This window comes from Salvelinus namaycush, chromosome 4 (assembly GCF_016432855.1).
Source record: "Salvelinus namaycush isolate Seneca chromosome 4, SaNama_1.0, whole genome shotgun sequence".
NCBI lineage: Eukaryota > Metazoa > Chordata > Actinopteri > Salmoniformes > Salmonidae > Salvelinus > Salvelinus namaycush.
Genome location: NC_052310.1, coordinates 10,040,686 through 10,064,078, shown reverse-complemented (window position 1 = coordinate 10,064,078; position 23,393 = coordinate 10,040,686). Strand labels below are relative to the sequence as shown.

The window sequence follows — 23,393 nt, the reverse complement described above, 5'->3', positions numbered from 1 at the left end:
TAGAATAAAATGGAAGCTCAGAGGACAGTTATACGTCGGCACTTTGGCAAGCTAGCCTAGCACAAACACGGAGTGTATAGAATTTACAGTTCAAGGTAGTTTGGTGTGGGCTAATCTTGGCATGCATACAGCAGTGGTTTCAGCCCTCTGACACACTGATCCCTGAGTGTTTAAATCTATGCGATGAGTCTCTGCTGTCAGCTTTACATCTGTCGGCTGTTTGCCTGCTGCAGCTCCCAGAGATGGGGCCCAAACTCAAGGGGAATTTACAGCAACCTGAGGAACCGTCACGCATCTCGATTTTCCCTCTACTTCTAGTTTTATAATGGTTACTCGCTAGCAATCATTTTAGACACGCATTAGTCAGAAATTAGAAGTCATTTATAATTCGGTATTCAGGAGAACACCTGCACTTCCTCTTCTAAGAGGCCAGTTACACCCATCTTAAGAGGTGTAAGGGTTCTGTGAGGATCACTGTGGACTGATTTAACCCTGCTGAAATTAAATAGACAAATGCAAAGCGGCATCTCAATTGCTGCCGCCACAACTCTCATGTATATGTATTAGCTATTCATAGAGAGAATTGCTTCGACACACACATACACACACACACGCACACACATCCTCCCATTCTAAAACATCACGGGATGATGATAACGCCAAGCTGAAATGAAAGATCATGATTATTAGCAGCTGGAAACACAAGCGTGCTCAGACCAAGCATGGGAGAGAACATCATTCACGAGGGTGTTGTTTTGAAGTGCTGAATGACTAGGAGAGCATTAAAGAAGATATCATCTCAAGCCCACTAAGAGACCGCACAGAGAAGAGGCTATTCAACAGATTATGATCTGTAAGGCCTGCCCGTTGTTGGTGCTAAGCTGGCGACAAGATGCAGGCAGGTCTCTGATCTCAACCACCTCTACAGCTCACGTAATAGTCTGGACATTCTGATGTTTTAAGTCTAATACAAAGCAATCCAATGAGCCACTTGTAAAACTGTCTTGTAAATAATCAACTCCTTTCACTATATCAGTTGGATGAAAATAGCTTTCTTCTGATGAACCTGATCAATATGCACATTTTAACTCAGTAGTATGACGATGTGGATACAACATGTTATGACAGGCAAGTGAATCTATTAGGATGTATCGATTACTAGGGGCTTTACAAGGGGATATATTTGAGCTCTTCTGCTCTGGGACTGGGGAGCTAGGGCCTCTCCTATCCATAAGAGACAGTCTCCGCCCAGATCGCCTTTGCACATTCCCCTCCCCAACTCCCCAGTCGTGTGCCCTACTGTTCTAATTTGCCTCTTTATTGATGAGACGCGGGGCTTATTAAAATGCTATAGTTGTGGTGTATGCAATTTCCTGGGCTTGACAGTCTGCAACAGGAGAGGCTTGATGACAATGTGAGTTTGGCGCTATGATTGAAGTGGCCTCTGGTAACATAGGTATGTCTGCATGGCAGTGTGCTAGTTATTGCAGAGGAAAACAGAGAGAGAGAGGGGAGGGAGGGGGGAAGAGAGAGATTGAGAGAGCAAAGAGAAAAGAGAGAGCACAGGGATAGCTCTAGGCTTCACAGCAAATTCCCCAGTGTCAAATGAACACTGAAAGTGTAGACCTGTATAGACACTGAACAGTGCTGAATTAACACACTGCTTAGTGTAACGCTTAATTTGCATATTTTCCAGAGTATCTTTCAAGTTAATTGTAGCGTTACCACTCATTACTGGATTTGTTAGTGACAGAGATATGGTTGTTACATTTATCAATTTTCAGTCCTATAGAATTCATCATGTGAGAGCTTAAGTGAATATGTTAACATTTATACCCTGATGAAGACAGCTTGCCTGTCGAAACATTGGACATTACATTTTTGCATCTGGGCTCCTAGAGTGTGCGGCTCTCCTTTATTTTCAAACATTTTATTACTTAACACAATACAATAGTTATTTCATAAGGCTTTATTTTGAGGGCTTACACAAAAATATACTGGGTTATTTGGATGACCCAACTACTGGGTTGCAGGCATTTGGTCACTTCCCCAGTGCTCTCTCCCTCTCTCTCTCTCTTTCTCTCTCTCTCTGTGTGGGTGTATCTGATTTTGTGAGTGGAGACAGGTGTGCTGGAGTCAGAGCAGATCCCCACCAGCTGCAACCTGTTACATAATCAAAACCTCTACAAATACTCAGCCCTGCCACTTCCACACTGCCAGTTTATAGCCTCTGCTCATTCTGTCCGCACTGACTCTGGTCCCTGTCAGTCCTAGTTCCCTGAAACTGGACCCCCGCTCTACTGCTTCCTTGGATTCCACTCTGGACCTGCTTACCCTGCCCCTACTCCCCTTGCCCCAGCCGTAGCCTCAGTTCCTGTTTCCCTGCTACCCGCCCGAGCTCCTCCTGGCCTGCACCCCATCTCCCCCTGCTTTTCAATAAATACCTTGGTTACTTTATCCCTGTCTCCTTGTCTGAGTCTGCACTTGATTAGTAGGCAACGCCAACTCATAATTGGCTAAAATCACACAATGCACACCAATTATATTTTATGAAATACTTATCTTCCTCTATATTTTTTACTACTAAACATAGAAACTATTTTTTCATATGTTGATGTTGGGGGGGGGGGTGGGGGGTGGCGTTGGACATTTTTGAAAAGTCCCTATAATATGATCAACAGGATTGACATTTACTGTCATGGGTGGTAAAAAATAACTATAAAAGCTACACCTCTAATAAACCATGCCTCCTGAAAATAGCCTAGGGATTATAATAAAATCGACCTGCAATAGAACATGCTGGGAGATATGATAATGGGTGTGATTATGGTTCAACTCTGGTTATTAATACCAACACTGGGGGTTATTTTACACCAATGAGTGGTAATTCAACATTTACAGAGTCAATTGTTACGTTTATAGTTTAGGCCCTCAAAATATGTTTTGGATTGTGTTGTGTTAAATAATTCAATTTAAATGATAAGATATTCACTCAGGATCTCACCTGGTGAAATCCAGAGGACTGAAAACAGATGAACGCAACAATGATGTCTCTGTCACTAACAAACACAGTTCACTCAAAATGCAAGGCACTCTGGGAAATAAGTCTTCCAACCAATGTCTGTACGGGTCCACACTTTCAGTGTTAGATTTAACATTTGAGAATGTGCTGTGTTGCTTCGCCGCTAGCCATACAAAAGTGCTCCATAAACAATCACACCAAATCTTATTGCAGGCTTCAATTTCATCTCTGAAATTAAGAAAAAATATTTACTCCAAGCCAAGGCACAGGGGTAACCTCGAGACTACTAATGTATAATCTGATATATGGACTGTTTTCAAACTGGGAGAGAATTGTTTTGGTATTTATTCATTTATTACTTATTAATTATGTATTTAAGATGCTAGGGAGAATATTATCTACATTTCCAGTCCCTAGTGTCTCGTGGAGAGTTTCAGAGAGAACAGTTTGGTTTACTATCTGTATTGAAAAATGCTCCAGACACTTATCCAGGCAAAACACTATCATTTTCCCAAATGGACTCTTCTGTAACAGAGAAATATTATTTATATTAGTTTCATGGATAAATCCTCTACTATGATAGGTAATGTAGTTGATGACTAAAATGAGCTCACGTACATCTGCGAGAGCTCAAAGAGGTCGTGGGGATCCCCGTTCTGGATGCTGTAGGTGATGACGTCTCTTTCACGGTCCGTTGCCTGTAGCAACACAGAGAGGCCCCTTCATGTTGCCGTTATTCCACTACTTTCACAACGACTCCAATAAAACAACAGAATGAAAAGGCATCAAGTTAAATCCATAGCGCAGTCCATAAATGTAATGTGGCGAGGTCAAACCCAATTTCACAATGACTAAATTACTTCACACAGTATCCAGTCCATTTCTACTTGACGCATTACAAACAATAGTTTGGTACACACATTTTTTGCCAAAGCAAAACCTTTATTTGGTGCAATATAGAACCCTTTTTTGAAGGTTCTATAAAGAACCATGCTCATTAGGTTCTAAATGGAACCTGTATGGTGTTATAAAGAACCCTTTCCTAAGGTCCTATAAAGAACCATTCAAAAAGATATATCACCAAAAAAGGGTTCCGCTATGGTTGCAACCCTTTTTGGGGCTACATAGAACCCTTTTTTATGGTTCTTTATGGAACCTTTATGGAGCATGGTTCTATAAAGAATCTTTCACAATCTGAAAGGTTTTTTGTAGATCCTTTTGTAGAACCATACCGGGTTTTTTTCTCACTCACGGTTGTACAAAAAGAGCTGTGCGCAAACCACGCCCCAAAATATTCTAATGAGACACCTCCCCTACACTTTTGTTATCACTAAAAGAGCAAAAATAAAATGGTGAACTCAGTGTTCATTGAGCCATTATGGTTCCACATAGAACCATCAGCCTTCCCAAAGAACCCTTGAGGAAGCATCATTTTCTTTGTGTGTATAGACTAAGAGGTCTACATAAACAGCTTGACCCATCCCTTCTCATACAGACTAATCTGTAACATTAGTAACTGTCTCAGTCCCTTCTCAAACAGACTAATCTGTAACATTAGTAACTGTCTCAGTCCCTCATCAAACAGACTAATCTGTAACATTAGTAACTGTCTCAGTCCCTTCTCAAACAGACTAATCTGTAACATTAGTAACTGTCTCAGTCCCTTCTCATACAGACTAATCTGTAACGTTAGTAACTGTCTCAGTCCCTTCTCAAACAGACTAATCTGTAACATTAGTAACTGTCTCAGTCCCTCATCAAACAGACTAATCTGTAACATTAGTAACTGTCTCAGTCCCTTCTCAAACAGACTAATCTGTAACATTAGTAACTGTCTCAGTCCCTTCTCATACAGACTAATCTGTAACGTTAGTAACTGTCTCAGTCCCTTCTCAAACAGACTAATCTGTAACATTAGTAACTGTCTCAGTCCCTTCTCAAACAGACTAATCTGTAACATTAGTAACTGTCTCAGTCCCTTCTCATACAGACTAATCTGTAACATTAGTAACTGTCTCAGTCCGTTCTCAAACAGACTAATCTGTAACATTAGTAACTGTCTCAGTCCCTTCTCAAACAGACTAATCTGTAACATTAGTAACTGTCTCAGTTCCTTCTCAAACAGACTAATCTGTAACATTAGTAACTGTCTCAGTCCCTCATCAAACAGACTAATCTGTAACATTAGTAACTGTCTCAGTTCCTTCTCAAACAGACTAATCTGTAACATTAGTAACTGTCTCAGTTCCTCATCAAACAGACTAATCTGTAACATTAGTAACTGTCTCAGTCCCTTCTCAAACAGACTAATCTGTAACATTAGTAACTGTCTCAGTCCCTCATCAAACAGACTAATCTGTAACATTAGTAACTGTCTCAGCCCCTCATCAAACAGACTAATCTGTAACATTAGTAACTGTCTCAGTTCCTTCTCAAACAGACTAATCTGTAACATTAGTAACTGTCTCAGTACCTTCTCATACAGACTAATCTGTAACATTAGTAACTGTCTCAGCCCCTCATCAAACAGACTAATCTGTAACATTAGTAACTGTCTCAGTCCCTTCTCAAACAGACTGAATAGGGGCCCTTTTTAGGAGCTATTCAGCTGTATAGAGTACACTTGTGGCCTGACAATGATAGTCAGGTAAGATACTGAAGCAGATCCCACCGCTGCCACCAAACTATTGCTAGAGACTGAGACAGATCAGGGTACAGATCAGGGTACAGTATGCTCAGTGTGTGCTACAGAACAGTGTGGCATTGTGAAGAAGCCTTGTCCCGGTGCTCACCTGCAGGCTGAGGAGTGCGGCTCCGGTCCTCATGGCCTCGCTGACCTCCAGGCTGTAGAGAAAGCGGGGAAAGCGTGGGGGGCTCTGGTTGTTGGGGGGGAGCACCTCAATGTACACGGTGGTGATGGAGCTCCTGGGACGGGAGATAAGGATGAGGAGAAATTAATTCTGGGTGAAAAAAACCCTGATGAAGGCTGAGGGCTGAAATGTGTTGGTTTTAATTTTAGCAATAAAAAAGCACTTTTATCAACTTCAACTGTCCACAAAGAGCTTCACTTCTGAAAAACAGAAACTGTAGGCGGGTTTTGTTTACATTATGAGAATTTCTGTGTGGGATGTAGGGTTCTGTTGTCAGTGTTTGTTTTGTGTTTGTTGGGGGGGGGTTTGCTAGAAAATCTATATGATTGTAGATTAAAAAGCTAGGAGGTACTGTACGTAGGTTGGACAAGAGTTAAGGCTAGCCAACTTAAAGCTCAAATCCGTAGTCGGTGCATCCGTTTGCAATATTACAACAATTAAGAAGTTACTTCAAACAACAAACACCGTTTTTTCTTTTCACTCTGACCTCACGTGCTATAGAACAGCGGCATACGCACTGCTACTTTCTTTAACCACAGCGCTGGACACTCTTCTCCTCCGTTCCATCAACAAAACAAAATAAATAACAAAAGGTGCAGTGGCGAACTGTGGCGCTGTTTTCCCCTTGACATATTTCAGCTGTAAATTAGTTTGAGATACATCCTCTCCCAGTATCTGGTATAATCTGTATCCTGCAGCATATAGAGAGAATCAATTCAATAGTACATCAAAACTTTAGATTGTTTTAGAAAAGCTGAAATAAACCACCTCTAGCCTTGTGCAAGGCATAGTACTTCACTAGAGACTGAATCCCTGGTCAGTCTGAATCCCTGGTCAGACTGAATCCCTGGTCAGTGAAACCACAGTTGTGTACAGAACATTAAGCTCCAAGTGTCTGAGTCGGGCCTGAACAGAATAAACATAATTGAACGATTACAGCAAGTCAATTTTAGAGAGACATATGAGGGACTTTTAAGACTGGTTATTTGAAGACTGGTTATTTGAAGACTGGTTATTTGAAGACTGGTTATTTGAAGACTGGTTATTTGAAGACTTTTTTCCACTGGGGCAATCCTGGCTGCTTTATTCATAAAGCCACTGGAAACATGAATCAAACGGTTTTGATCCTGGACATGCTCCAAACAGAACCCTGTAAATATAAGTAGCGATTTATCAAACAATCATACGAGCGTCAAACGCACACAGGTAGGAGATAACCATTGATAAATACCTATTGTTCTCAGCCTCAGTGCTCGTGCACGACTTTGGCTATTTTGCATTTCAAAACAACCCCAACTAACCATATATGAACAAAATCACCCAGTAGAGCCCGTGGGGAAAACACAACGCCATACCATGAAATACAAAGTCGCAACCCAAAAATCGAAGAAGAAAAATACAACTTTTCCGAGACTGAAATAGAGGTGATAGTGTCAGAGAAGGAGTACAACAAAAAGCTTTTATTTGACCAGTAAAAATAAAAACATAGCTACAAAGAGAGGACCATTAAGACAATTCAAGCTGCTTTAGCAATGGCAAATATACTTCAAATGAGGAGGCAACACCCACCAATATGCCATCCATCCTCACCAATAAGCCATCCATCCTCACCAATAAGCCATCCATCCTCACCAATAAGCCATCCATCCTCACCAATAAGCCATCCATCCTCACCAATAAGCCATCCATCCTCACCAATAAGCCATCCATCCTCACCAATAAGCCATCCATCCTCACCAATAAGCCATCCATCCTCAACAGCTCCATCCTGTAGGCGTAGAGGCCAACATCGCTGTTCTGCAGAATGAACGAGTTGTGTATACCAACTGGCCTCCTTGCCACCACATTCAGCAGCATCTTTTATGCATGATTTTTAAAATGTATTTTAATTTTATTTAACCTTTATTTAACTAGGCAAGTCAGTTATGAACACATTCTTATTTTCAATGACCGCCTACCAAAAGGTAAAAGGCCTCTTGCGGGGACGGAGGCTGGGATTAAAAATATAAATACATACATAGGACAAAACACACATCAAGACAAAAGAGACAACACAACACTACATAAAGAGAGACCTAAGACAACAACATAGCAAGGCAGCAACACATGACAACACAACATGATAGCAACACAACATGACAACATCATGGTAGCAACACAACATGGCAGCAGGACAACATGGTAGCAGCACAAAACATGGTACAAACATTATTGGGCACAGACAACAGCACAAAGGGCAAGAAGGTAGAGACAACAATACATCATGCAAAGCTGCCACAACTGTCAGTAAGAGTGTCCATAATTGAGTCCTTGAATGAAGAGATTGAGATAACCCACTGTTCCTAGGCCGTCATTGAAAATAAGAATTTGTTCTTAACTGACTTGCCTACTTAAAAAAAGGTAAAAAATAAAAATAAAAATAGCTGCAGTGAACTGAAAAGACAAACGACCCAGGGATGTGTGTGCTTTGGGGACCTTTAACAGAATGTGACTGGCAGAACGGGTGTTGTATATGGAGGATGAGGGCTGCAGTTAATATCTCAGATAGGGGGGAGTGAGGCCTAAGAGGGTTTTATAAATAAGCATCAACAAGTGGGTCTTGCGACGTGTATACAGAGATGATCAGTTTACAGAGGAGTATAAAGTGCAGTGATGTGTCCTATAAGGAGCATTGGTGGCAAATCTGATGGCCGAATGGTAAAGAACATCTAGCCGCTCGAGAGCACTCTTACCTGCCGATCTATAAATTATGTCTCCGTACTCTAGCATGGGTAGGAAGGTCATCTGAATCAGGGTTAGTTTGGCAGCTGGGGTGAAAGAGGAGCGATTACGATAGGGGAAACCAAGTCTAGATTTAACTTTAGCCTGCAGGCTTGATATGTGCTGAGAGAAGGACAGTGTACCGTCTAGCCATGCTCCCCAGTACTTGTATGAGGTGACTACCTCAAGCTCTAAACCCTCAGAGGTAGTAATCACACCGGTGGGAAGAGGGGCATTCTTCTTACCAAACCACATGACCTTTGTTTTGTAGGTGTTGAGAACAAGGTTAAGGGCAGAGAAAGCTTGTTGGACACTAAGAAAGCTTTGTTGTAGAGCGTTTAACACAAAATCCAGGGAGGGGCCAGCTGAGTTTAAGACTGTATCATCTGCATATAAATGGATGAGAGAGGTTCTGTCACGACTTCCACCGAAGGTGGCTCCTCTCCCTGTTCGGGCGGCGCTCGGCAGTCGTCGTCGCCGGTCTACTAGCTGCCACCGATCCTTTTTCCTTTTCTTTTGGTTATGTTTGTTTTGTGTTTCACCTGGTTTCATTTTGGTTAATTAGGGGGGTATTTAATTCGACATTTCCTTTGGGGTTTTGTGCGGGATTGTTTTCGTTTGAACTGTCAGAGAGTTTGGGTTTCGTTTTTATTAGCTCATGTTTTACAGGTGTTTTTCCCTAGACTGTGTCTGAGTGGGGTTTTCGTGGCTATTGCTGTAGTCCGGTGTTCCTGTTGTTTTTTGAGCTAGTTAAATAAAACGCCCTTTTCTTTGGAACTTGTTTCTCCTGCGCCTGACTCCACACCCACATCTCCTTGGGGAGATCTGACAGGTTCCTACTGCCTGGGCTATGCTGTTGATGTAAATAGAGAAGAGCGTAGAGCCGAGGATCGAGCTTTGGGGTACTCCCTTGGTGACAGGCAGTGGCTGAGACAACAGATATTCTGACTTTATACACTGCACTCTAAGAGAGGTAGTTAGCAAACCAGGCCAAAGACCTCTCAGAGACACCAATACTCCTTAACAGGCCCACAAGAATGGAATGGTCTACTGTATCAAAAGCTTTGACCAAGTCAATAAAAATAGCAGCACAACATTGCTTAGAATCAAGGGCAATGGTGACATCATTGAGGACCTTAAAGGTTGCAGTGACTTGAGCAGAAACCAGATTGCATACCAGAGAGAATACTATAGACATCAAGACAGCCAGTCAGTTGATTATTGACAACTTTTTCCAACAATTATGATAAACAGGGCAAAATAGAAATAGGCCTATAACAGTTAGGATCAGCTTGATCCCCCCTTTAAATAAAGGACAAACCGTGGCTGCCTTCCAAGCAATGGGAACCTCCCCAAAGAGGAGAGACAGGTTATAAAGGTCAGAGACAGGCTTGGCGATGATAGGGGCTGCAACATTAAAGAAGGATCTAAACCATCTGACCCAGATGTTTTTTGGGGTCAAGTTTAAGGAGCACCTCAGACACAGTGACTGTCTGCAGGGAGAAACTTTGTAGCGGGCCAGGGGAAAAAGAGGGAGGAGAATCGGGGCTCGTCGCAAGGGGTGGGAGATGAGGAAATGTTGGACGGGCAAGGAGGCATGGCTGAGTCAAATAGGAATGCTGACTTAATGAAGTAGTGATTGAAGAGCTCAGCCATGTGCTTCTTGTCAGTAACAACCACATCATCAACATTAAGGGAGATGGGCAGCTGTGAGGAGGAGGGTTTATTCTCCAGGTCTTTAACTGTTTTCCAGAACTTCTTGGGGTTAGACCCACAGAGAGAGAACTGCTCCTAAAAGTAACCAACTATGGCCCAACGAGAGCCAGTCAGCCTGAGTATGCATGTGCCGAGCCTTTCTCCAAATACAATTCTTGAGGTTGTAGTAACTCTGCAAGATCTTGACTCTGCAAGATCATGGCCTAACCAGGGGTTGAACCTGTTTTTAATTCTCATTTAATTTCTTTATGGGGCGTGTTTGTTAACAATACCACTGAAAATATCAAAAAAGAAGGTCCAAGTGTCTTCAACAGAGGGGATTAAGCAGATTCTATTCCAATTTACAGAGGCCAGTTCATGAAGGAAGGCTTGCTCATTAAAGTTTTTTAGCAAGCATCTATGACAAATCAGGACTGTAATTACGAACACAGGCTGTAAAACAGTTATCACTAAGGTCATTACAGAAAACACCAGACTGATACCTATCAGGATTATTTGTGAGGATAACATCGAGGAGAGTAGCATTTTCTGGGTGTTTGGAGTCATACCTTGTGGGATTGGTAATAATCTGAGAATAGATTTAGGGAGTCCCATTGCTTTAGGACTTGGTCAGGTATTTTATTCATGTCTCAGTTTAGGTCACCAAGCAGGATAAATTCAGACTTAGTGTAAGGGGCCAGGAGAGAGCTTAGGGCAGGTAGGGTACAGGCCGGTGCTGATGGAAGACAATAACACCCAGCAACAGTCAACAAAGTGTAATGCTTAAAAGCAGCAAATCAAATTGTTTCTTGGACAGACTTGTTGGAAGCAACCGAGCACTGAAGGTGGTCCTTGGTAAAGATTGCCACTCCCCCACCTTCGGAAGATCTGTCTTGCCCGAAAAAGGTTAAAATCAGAAAGGTTAACATCAGTATTCAAAACACTCTTCCTTAACCACATCTCAGTAATGACCAACACATCTGGATTGGAGCTGTGAACCCAGACTTTCAATTGATCCATTTTAGGTAATAAGCTTCTCGCGTGCAGAAAACCCAGGCTTTTACGAGAGCAGATATCAGTGAAGCAGATATCAGAGAACAAGTCAGAATTGGCGATAGCAATAGTAGATGGGCCAGGGTGTACATGCACATTTCCAGATATCATCAGCAGTAATAGAATCAAGGCATAGCAGAGGACAGGGAGAGCTCTGCAGTGCTGATTTATGACATTTGAATGTGCATTAGATGGCAACAATATCATATTGTACAGCAATTTCATCAAGTAACATGAATACAAAGCCGGCGAGAGGTGGTTAGAATAAAATCGGAGGCCAAGAGTCTGTGTAACCAATAGAGAGTCAGAGTCCCGAGTGTGGGAACAAACGTAGTCTGTCCCACGGTTGGATAAACAAGAAATGGAATAGTCAACAAAGCATGTAGGAGTCATGAGGCAAATAGCAAAATGTTATATGTTTGTTTTGCTGATGATTGCATTTGAAACATTGGCTCATCGAGGGCTGTGAGATGCCGATCAGCAGGCTCCTGCTGAAAAGTGCCCGTTGTCAAAAACCCGAGGGTGGATAGCACTTGGATGTGCACCGGAATGGCATGTGTTAGCCTTTTTAAAGTAGTTCTTAAATCCTTGCAAATAATCTATAAAATTGGTTTTGGGAAACGATATCTGAACGGCCAATCTGTAATTTATGCAACAACAAAAAATCTCACCTGTCTCTAAAAACGTGCTCTCTGCGAAATGCAGCGTGTGACAAATCTTCCAGCAGAGCAAGATCTCTCATTCCCTTTCCCATTATCTCAGTCTTTTATAGTATTCCAACAATGGTTTCACTTTCATACGTGCCTCTAATTTAACAAATGACTGTACTTTGTATGGATTATTCTCATAACGTATTTACTGATGTGATAGAAGTATATGCCTGTCAAGATGTGTTGCATGAATTCACAATGGAAATACAATGAAATCTAGAAATGCTTGAATTATTACTCTCATAATTTCAACATATATTTTCTCTATTCTACGCTTGACAAGCAGTTCCCTTATTCCACTGCTTGGCATTGTGCGTACTCATGGTCATGGCTGTGCGTAAATGTACGCACACTCTCAAGCCAACGTTCATATTGATAAATATCACACTTTGCGTGGAAATGATCCCACACATGGTTTACGCACCGATTTGTTCTTACGCATGATTGATAAACGAGGCCCCAGATTATTACATGGTTCCCAGTCGTTGGATACGTATTCACATACGTATTCACACCCCTAATCATCACAGTCTTATCTTGCGTGTTTGTCCTTGACTCAAGACAAAGGCTTACAAGGATCTTTGTGCGGCAAAACTTTTACCTGGCATGTTCGATGAAAGACAAAATTCCCAAAACTGCTGCCAAAGAGACCCCCCAGCCCTCACATTTTCCTCTTCAGATAGAACTGAGCCAATAGTCACTGCCAAATTCACTACATTTCTCTTTATATTTCAGCCTGTTGAGCTATATTGATCCTGTGGCCACCAAGCTTTACAGAGGGCAAAAAGGCAACACAGATTGAATTGGGTTGGAGGGTAGGCATTGCAAATCATTATGAAAAGCCTCTAGTTTCCGCTTTGGGTGCCAGATGGGCCAGTCCTGCGAGTAACATCTACCGGCACACTGTTCCAGGGATATTTCCATAGCATAATGTGTTACCCTGCAGAACACTATAGATTTAACAGAAAGAGAGAGAGAGAGAGAGAGAGAGAGAGAGAGAGAGAGAGAGGAACAGACAGACAGAAAGAGGGAGAGAGAGGGGGGAGAGAAAGAGCCGAAAGAGAGAGAAAGGAAGCGAGTCTGTGACTGCTGCAGACGGAATGGAAAGTGACTTGTCCTCTGCGGCTCTCAGCCTTTACTGGCCACGCCAGTTCCCAGCCTCCACCACCCTACTCCGCATTTCCATCCTCAAGCTCCCCTGCTCGGTCTCCCCACCCATCCTCCCCTTCAGCCTCCCACCCCTTGGGGCTCCCCACCCCCCAGCCCTACCCATCCTCCCCTCCAGCCTCCCACCCCTCGGGGCTCCCTGGGGCTCCCTATTAGCCTCACCTCCTCTGGGACCCCGGACCGTTATCCACAGCCTTCACGGTCAGCGTGTAGGAACGTCCCACGGCCAGGGAGACGCCAGGCACCACGGTGATCACTCCCGAGCGGTTATTGATGATGAAGTGTCCTTGATCCCCCGCCAGGATCTTGTAGGTCACAAGCCCATTGGGACCCCCGTCAGCATCCAGAGCCGTCAGCTGAAAGGGAGACAAGAGAGGAAGTCTCTCACTCGACAGTGTCCTCTGGTGTCCTATTTTCCCCACATTTCAAGGAATACGGAAATGTTTGATTCCTCGCTGATATATTCTACACATATCAAATGCATAATTAAATATCTTGCGTTGGGGGATTATTAAACATTTATGGCAAATACAGTCAGTGATTTTGAAATAAGGAAGTAGAAACTGATATCATAATCAAACGCATAAATACCTTTTAACATTCGCATAATCCAATTATAACATACTGCATATTCAACGTGTAGAAAAGTGGTCAGACTTTGATATAAATCTCTAAACATTCATGTGTTTACGTAGCAGAACCCTACAGTGTGTGACTAAGAGCATGTAAAGTGTTATTCTCCCCATACGTCATTCTGAGACTTTACATACTGTAACTCAAAGATGACTGACTAATGAGACAATACAGTCACAAGGACCTCATCAACAGTCATTCAACCGACAAAGAGTTAACTCATAACTGCCATTATTAACGTGTTCCTGAAGCCTAACCAGCCTAACCGGGCTTGCTATGAGAGGAAGTCTTCCGATGGGAAAACAGAGATTAAACTGCCTAAATTTGACCTTTTCTGGCAGTATTTTGTTTCCTTTAAGTATCAGAGTGACTGACTGGACTGGGCTCATGCTACGACTGCGAAAACAGGGGTTCTAACAAATGACCCACAATCCTCCCAACGCCCAGAGGGGAACAGCCTATGGCAGCAGCCTGCTGAGAGCTGAACCAAACAGTCTGCTACCACAATAACTCCAGGTTTACTAATGCTATTACTCTAAGTAAGTGGATGGTTTGGGAAAACAGCGAGTGAGTATGGCATATTGATTACCTGCAATATTGTTTCCCCAGGCTGCATATCTGTGTAAACATTGACACTGTAGGAGGTGTTGGGGAAGGTCGGTGTGTTGTCATTGGCATCGATCACTGTGATATTAATGGTCACTGGAGTACTCTCCTGAACTCCATCAGAAGCCACCATCTATAGAGAAGAGAAGAGAGAGAGCGGGAGAGAGAGAAATGATCACAAACCTCAGAGAAAACCATTGAGGAATGAGCTATGTGAACAGCCTGTTGAGAACATATATGAAAGACTGAAACAATGCTCATTCAGGACACACATGTACGCAGTAGAGAACTCCACAACCAATATATCCCTGACATGTTCTGTCAAGGCAGAAACCAATGGGACAGTCCCCGACAGTCACAGGGCAGAAAAGGAAGATAAGGGACCAGTGGTCAAACGATGAAAGATCGAGAGCAATACCCTTATTGAAAGCTGTTTACACAGGCTTTACAGATATTAATTCATCACAATGACTAAACAAAGCCTATTGTCTTAACCACAACATACAGTAATAAAGACTACGACGTTCTTTTAACTCAAATTGTGATTGCATACCATTATTGTTTTTCTCATTAGGTAAAGTGTGTGTGTGTGTGTGTGTGTCTTTGTGTGTGTGTGTGTGTGTGAAGTTGTATCTAACTGTCAACTTCCACATAGAACACGACCGCTCACACAAATTAACCCGAGAGTAACAGCAACTTCAAAAACAAAAGAGCACGCAACAAGCGTCAAACAGCAAGAAAAGCACCTTGATCCTCAGCTGAGCAGGAAATAAAAGAGCCTCCGTGTTCAAAGCTCTCCCCATGAACTTTTAGAGTTGTACTTCTTTCCCCGCCAAAATACGACGACACAAGCATCTAAAAAAGCCCACAGGTAAACACAGCAGTGAGTGCTAGCGAAAACCAGAATCGAGAAACATCCTTTTAGTGTTTCTTTATGTTCATAGTACTTAGCAACACCACACTTCAAAGTCTTGACAGGATAGCGCTGCGGGCTCCTCCACTGCTCCAGCAGGATGTGGTGGAGGGGAGAGAAAACGTCCAAATGTTGTTTCCTTCTCTGAGTTTCCGGTTTGATGCACTGCGCCACTCAGAGGAGCTAGCATTATAAAAACCTCTACTAGCTCACAAGTTCATAACACAGCACAAAGCCTCTAGGCAAGACAGAGGTAGAGGAGAAGATGATCATTTGACATCATTAGGTGGGTAGCGGTTGTTGTAGATGTAATTTGACTGGCAGGAAGAGTGTCTTGCAGAGTGGGTGGCATAACACATTCAGTGGCCACAGAGCCAACTGAATGAACTCAAATAGACATACTCCGACCGAATATGTATTGGAACACAAAACACTGAGAGACACACATCCTCATGGATTTCTCCATGGTAATGCTGGAGAGGGGAAACGCATATTGAGGCGCTGACTGACTGGGTATCGTTCGTATGCACGACGGATCCATAATTTAACAGCATGGATGGAACGGCTCTCAGAAGCCTTCCCAGACAAGCGAGCTTGGTCTCAGTGTTTTAATCAATCTGTTACTGCCAGGACATGGCGGCCGAGTGCTCGGGAATGCTAATTCCACTGCCCTGTGCACCCCAGAGTTAGGGCTGGAGGGAGCCGCACACCAACGTTTACATTCAGAGAAGCCTGATGTTGTCTGGATCTTTTGGCACCAGGCATTATTTCACATTCTGATGTTTTTTGGAGGGAAACGTAGCACTGCTTGCTTACCGAGTACCACTTCCTCCTGATTCGGCGCATACCGAGACTGGAATGAAGGACCTCTGCCTTGCTAACACAGGTGACTGCCCTTCTGAAGCATCTTGCCTAGTCAGCACACTGAAAAGCTAGCTATTCGGCAGCGCAAGTGGAGATACTTCAGGCTGACGAGTGAGTTTCACAGAGCCCATCTGCTATACGGCCCTTGAATCACAAACAGACATCCAAACCTAAAAAGTTATTTGAAAGAAATACATCGGAATATAGCCAGACTGGCAAAGTCCATCAATAAGACATTGCCTTAACAGACTCTGTTAAAAGATAAGGTCTCTGAATTCTAAAACAAAGATGTGGTGAGGTGGGCAAGATAAATGGAACTGCAAGAAGTTCTTCTTGGAAAAATTCCAATTCTGGTTTCAGATGACATGGCACTTGGCAATTTCAAAGCCTGACAAGACGACGGTTCTTAGACTGAGTGATACACCTGTTAGGTGACATTTCTTCAAATAAACGGTACATTTGATCTAGAGGGAACAGCGAATAACCCAGTGGCAGTTATAGCTGAGTGAAGAATACATCAACAAACATATGGAGGAACAGGACTGAGGATAGCAGTATGCTGTTCTGAACTGGGCTGTTCTGAACTGGGCTGTTCTGAGCTGTGCTGTTCTGAACTGGGCTGTTCTGAGCTGTGCTGTTCTGAACTGGGCTGTTCTGAACTGGGCTGTTCTGAACTGGGCTGTTCTGAGCTGTGCTGTGCTGAACTGGGCTGTTCTGAGCTGTGCTGTTCTGAACTGGGCTGTGCTGAACTGGGCTGTTCTGAGCTGTGCTGTTCTGAACTGGGCTGTTCTGAACTGGGCTGTTCTGAGCTGTGCTGTGCTGAACTGGGCTGTTCTGAACTGGGCTGTTCTGAACTGGGCTGTGCTGAACTGGGCTGTTCTGAGCTGTGCTGTTCTGAACTGGGCTGTTCTGAACTGGGCTGTTCTGAACTGGGCTGTGCTGAACTGGGCTGTTCTGAACTGGGCTGTTCTGAACTGGGCTGTGCTGAACTGGGCTGTTCTGAGCTGTGCTGTTCTGAACTGTGCTGTTCTGAACTGGGCTGTTCTGAGCTGTGCTGTTCTGAACTGTGCTGTTCTGAACTGGGCTGTTCTGAGCTGTGCTGTTCTGAACTGTGCTGTTCTGAACTGGGCTGTTCTGAGCTGTGCTGTTCTGAGCTGTGCTGTTCTGAGCTGTGCTGTTCTGAATTATGCTGTGCTTTATCATGGTCTTACAGCTGGACACAGTGCACTAGCCAGCAGCAGAGAGTATTACTGTTGAATGAAAGCTCAGTAGTTGGTGATTCATGGTTTCATCATTTAAATTTTGTAGGTGCTGGCTCAGGGGAATGCAAACATACCTAATGAGAGAGGCTACTGCATCACATTACATTTAGGATTCACCATCTATCTTTTGCCACAATTACATTTTTCAATAAGTGCTTTTACACTGATTGCTTTGTCTAATCTCGACAATCAAAACCACAAACCCTTCTCACGTTTTACTTACAAATTGCTGCAGACACACCGTAGAAACACATATAAATACACACATGGTGAGTCATGTACACACACACACACACACACACACACACACACACACACACACACACACACACACACACACACACACACACACACACACACACACACACATGGTGAGTCATGTACACACACACACACACACACACATGGTGAGTCATGTACACACACACATGGTGAGTCATGTACACACACACACACATATGGTGAGTCATGTACACACACACACACACACTAAATGAAGTACAGGCCCTGTGCTAATGGCTAGCTGGACGGAGAAAAGCTTATTACTTTTGTATGAGCAACAACAGATCATTATTGTCGACAAACACCATTGTTCTATCCCAATGGTCGTAAAGGGAATGACAGTGTAATGCACTCCAGCATTATACAACAAAACAACAACAAAACCCAGCATGCCGTTCGCCAAGGATACAATGTGACAGAAATGTAACAAACAGGACATTGAGGATGAACAAACTGTCGAGGGATTTCAAGAACATTGGAAAACTACCCACTAGAAATCCTTGCTGATATACTGTAATAGTGTCTATGTTTAATGGTACAGTACTAGTGGAGCTACTGCCATTCTAGAATATGGTATCAGGGGACAAGTGTGACTGTGGATTCCAATTACTGATGTGCTCTGTTGTGTGACAGGGGCTAATGTGATGGTGGGGGGGAGAGGGAAAGAGGGAGAGAGAGAAATAGAAGGAGAAAGAGAGAGAGAGAGGGAAAGAGAGAAAGGAAAAGACAGGGAGATAGAGGGAGAGAAAGAAAGGGAGAGAGAGGGGGAGAGAGATAAGAGGGAGAGAGAGAGGGATAAAGGGAATGAGAGAGAAAGAGAAATAGAGGGAGAGAGAGGGAGAGAGAAAGATCAACTATCAACTATTAAAGACTATCAAATCTTAGAATCAACTATTAAAGACTACCCTCTGGATTTTACAATTACCTTGAATGAACTACAGGACAAAATAAGTGCGCCCAATAACTGGCAAAGTGGAAGCAATTGTTGCTTTTCCTGCTCCCATGACTCGCTGCCAGTTGCCCAGATTCCTGGGGATGGTGGGGTACTATCGTACGTTCTGTAAGAATTTTTCAACGGTAGTAGCTCCCCTTACATCTCTGCTCAGTCCCAAAGAACCATTTAAGTGGTCCCAGGAAGGTACTATGCTTTTGAGTCCGCCAAAGCGCTGCTTTGTAGTGCCCCAGTGCTTGCCGCCCCCAACCTTTTAAGTTGGAGGTAGACGCTAGTATAGTGGGGGTGGGTGCGGTTCTCTTGCAGCAAGATGAAGAGGGAGTGGATCGGCCCATCAGTTTCTTCTCCCGTAAGTTCAACTCGTGTCAGTCAAGGTACTCCACCATTGAACAAGAGACGCTGGCTTTATTGCTAGCCTTACAGTTTTTTTGAGGTATATATGTGGGCTCCAGTGCCTTGCCTGTACTGGTCTTCACAGACCATAATCCTTTGGTGTTTCTTAGGCAAATCTACAATCAGAACCGCCGCCATAAGTGGTGGGCTCTGATTGTACAGGGATACAATATACAGATTCACTATGTGAAGGGTTCGGCGAACGTGAGGTCCGATGCTCTATCACGGGTTTAGTAACTGGGAATGCGTGTTGGTTTTTGTTATTGCAAACTGGGAGTTTGCAGGTTTGGGGGTGGGCGTTACGTTCCGTTCCGCGTTCCGTTCCGTTCCCCAGTTTCTGTGTTGTGGGTTTGTGTGTGTGTATTTCAGGAAATGGAATCCTGGATTCCTCAAGCAGCTGATTGGTTGGCCCCCACGATGATTGGAGCTCTGAACCCTCCCGCTCGTCAGGGGAAACAGCTGTTTTCAATTACCAACTCCTTCTACAGCTGGATAAAAGCCAGTGTTCCTTTATCAGGAGGGGAGAGATTCTTTGATGTCCTGTGTTGGTTGTTAGTCCATGAAAGTTTTTGTTGAACGTATTTTGTAGCCGCTACTCCTGAGGTAGGTGTATGCCAATAGGACTTAGTGTTTTTGATTATTGAAATTGTTCCCTTTAAGTTAGTAATTATTCTGTTTTATTTGTTCCCGGGAGGGAAGGGGAACGCACCTTGGGAGTGTTTAGGCAAGAGGCCTGCGGACATATGTAACGCGTAGTATTTACAATGTCTATGTACACTAGGTAAGACCTGGGCAGACCACCCCCTGTATTTTGGTTAACGTGCCAGGAGGTGTTAAAAGATTAGGTAAGTTGTGGGTAGGTAAGGTAGGAGAGGGGGCTCTTTGACTTTCTTTGGTTCCGTCCAGCCCCTTTTTCCCACATTACCGTGTTAAGGAAATACATTTCCTGTAAACTGTAATTTTCTCTGCCTCTGTCGTCCTTCCCCCACACCTACGATCAAATACCTTTTTCACTTCACGTTGAGTTGTAGCAGGGTGTTGCGTTCCCTACGCCAAGAGGCGTACGTAACAAACCCCAAAAGGCCTGTGGTGTTGATGGTATCCTCAATGAAATTATAAAATATACAGACAACAAATTCCAATTGGCTATACTTAACTTCTCTAGGGTAGGGGGCAGCATTCGGAATTTTGGATGAAAAGCATGCCCAAATTAAATTGCCAGCTACTCATCCCCAGGAGATAAGATATGCAAATTATTAGTATATTTGGATAGAAAACACTCTGAAGTTTCTAAAACTGTTTGAATCATGTCTGTGAGTATAACAGAACTTATTTAGCAGGCGAAACCCCGAGGACAAACCATTCAGATTTTTTTTTTTTTTGAGGTCACTCTCTTTTCAATGAGATTTTATTGGGAAACCAGATTTCTAAGGGACCTGCTTGCAGTTCCTACCGCTTCCACTGGATGTCAACAGTCTTGAGAAATTGGTTGAGGTTATTCCTTTGTGTAATGAAGAAGTACGGCCATCTTGAAGGAGAGTCACTCAAGGTGTCCTGTTTGTTAGGGGCGCGAGACCAGAAAGCTAGCTATAGTTGGTTTTAATCCTGTATTGAACACAGATCATCCCGTCTTCAATTTTATCGATTATTAACATTAAAAAATACCTAAAGTTGTATTACAAAAGTAGTTTGACATTTTTTGGCAAAGTTTACAGGTAACCTTTGAGATATTTTGTAGCCACGTTTGAGCAAGTTGGAACCGGTGTTTTTCTGGATCAAACGCGCCAAATAAATGGTCATTTTGGATATATATCGACGGAATTAATCGAACAAAAGGACCATTTGTGATGTTTAGGGGACATATTGGAGTGCCAACAACAGAAGCTCGTCAAAGGTAAGGCATAAATTATATTTCTATTTCTGCGTTTCTTGTCGCGCCTGCAGGGTTGAAATATGCTTATCTCTCTTTGTTTACAATGGTGCTATACTCAGATAATAGCATCGTTTGCTTTCGCCGAAAAGCCTATTTGAATTCTGACATGTTGGCTGGATTCACAACCAGTGTAACTTTAATTTGGTATCTTTCGTGTGTGATTTAATGAAAGTTAGATTTTTATAGTAATTTCTATATTAATTAATTAGAATTTGGCGCTCTGCATTTTCTCAGGCTTTTTGCCAAGTGAGACAGTAGCGTCCAACCTAAACTCAGATTTTTGGATATAAATATGAACTTTACCGAACAAAACATACATGTATTGTGTAACATGAAGTCCTATGAGTGTCATCTGATGAAGATCATCAAAGGTTAGTGATTAATTTTCTCTATTTCTGCTTTTTGTTAATCCTCTCTTTGGCTGGAAAATGGCTGTCTTTTTCTGTGACTTGGCTCATACCTAACATAATCGTTTGGTGTGCTCTCGTCGTAAAACCTTTTTGAAATCAGACACTTTCGCTGGATTTACAACAAGTGTATCTTTAAAATGGTGTAAAATACTTGTATGTTTGAGGAATTTAAATTATGGGATTTCTGTTTTGAATTTGGCGCCCTGCAGTTTCACTGGCTGTTGACGAGGTGGGACGCTACCGTCCCACATACCCTAGAGAAGTTAAACTCTGTAACATCATCCTTATCTCTGGCATCTTCCCCAATATTTGGAACCAATCCACAAAAGTCGAGACAAATTTGACCTCAATAACTACTGTGGGATATGCGTCAACAGCAGCCTTGGGAAAATCCTCTGCATTAACAGCAGACTCGTACATTTTCTAATTGAAAACAATGTACTGAGCAAATGTCAAATTGTCTTTTTACCAAATTATTGTACAACAGACCACGTATTCACCCTGCACACCCTAATTGACAACAAACAAAACAAAGGCAAAGTCTTCTCATGCTTTGTTGATTTCAAAAAAGCCTTTGACTCAATTTGGCATGAGGCTCTCTATACAAATTGATGGAAAGTGGTGTTGGGGAAAAAACATACGACAGTATGAAATCCATGTACACAAACAACAAGTGTGCGGTGAAAATTGGTAAACACACATTTCTTCCCACAGGGCCGGGGCGTGAGACAGGGAGGCAGCTTAAGCCCCACCCTCTTCAATGTATATATCAACGAATTGGCGAGGGCACTAGAACAGTCTGCAGCACCCGGCCTCACCTTACTAGAATCTGAAGTCAAATGTCTACTGTTTGCTGGTGATCTGGTGCTTCTGTCACCAACCAAGGAGGGCACAGCAGCACCTAGATCTTCTGCACAGATTCTGTCAGACCTGGGCCCTGACAGTAAATCTCAGTTGACTAAAATAACGGTGTTCCAAAAAAGGTCCAGTCGCCAGGACCACAAATAGAAATTCCATCTAGACACCGTTGCCCTAGAGCACACAAAAAACAAAACATACCTTGGCCTAAACATCAGCACCACAGATAACTTCCACAAAGCTGTGAACGATCTGAGAGACAAAGCAAGAAGGGCATTCTATTCCATCAAAAGGAACATAACATCTGACATACCAATTAGGATCAGGCTAAAAATACTTGAATCAGTTATAGAACCCATTGCCCTTTATGGTTGTGAGGTCTGGCGTCCGCTCACCAACCAAGAATTCACAAAATGGGACAAACACCAAATTGAGACTCGGCATGCAGAATTCTGCAAAAATATCCTCCATGTACAACGTAAAACACCAAATAATGCATGCAGAGCAGAATTAGGCCGATACCCGCTAATTATCAAAATCCAGAAAAGAGCTGTTAAATTCTACAACCACCTAAAAGGACGCGATTCCCAAACCCACAACAAAGCCATCACCTACATAAAGATGAACCTGGAGAAGAGTCCCCTAAGCAAGCTGGTCCCGGGGCTCTGTTCACACACACACACAGACTCCACAGAGCCCCAGGACAGCAACACAATTAGACCCAAACAAATCATGAGAAGACAATAAGCAGCAAGATGTGTGACCTGCCACAAGAAAAGGGCAACCAGTGAAGAACAAACACCATTGTAACAACAACCCATATTTATGTTTATTTATTTTCCGTTTTGTACATTAACTATCTGCACATATAATGACATTTGTAATTTCTTCATTCTTTTGGAACTTTTGTGAGTGTAGTGTTTACTGTTATTTGTTATTGTTTATTTCACTTTTGTTTATTATCTAGTTCACTTGCTTTGGCAATGTTAACATATGTTGCCAATGAAGCC

At 42.9% G+C, this 23,393-nt stretch overlaps 1 protein-coding gene across 1 annotated transcript in view; it reads right to left on the bottom strand.

The window, feature by feature from the left end:
* LOC120045354 (protocadherin-15-like) overlaps nucleotides 1-23,393 on the bottom strand; it is a 224,467-nt gene that overhangs the window by 135,403 nt on the left and 65,671 nt on the right. Inside the window, 4 exon segments of the mRNA XM_038990233.1 lie at nucleotides 3,641-3,720; nucleotides 5,815-5,947; nucleotides 13,440-13,633; nucleotides 14,500-14,649. Coding sequence (XP_038846161.1) covers nucleotides 3,641-3,720; nucleotides 5,815-5,947; nucleotides 13,440-13,633; nucleotides 14,500-14,649 — 557 coding nt within the window.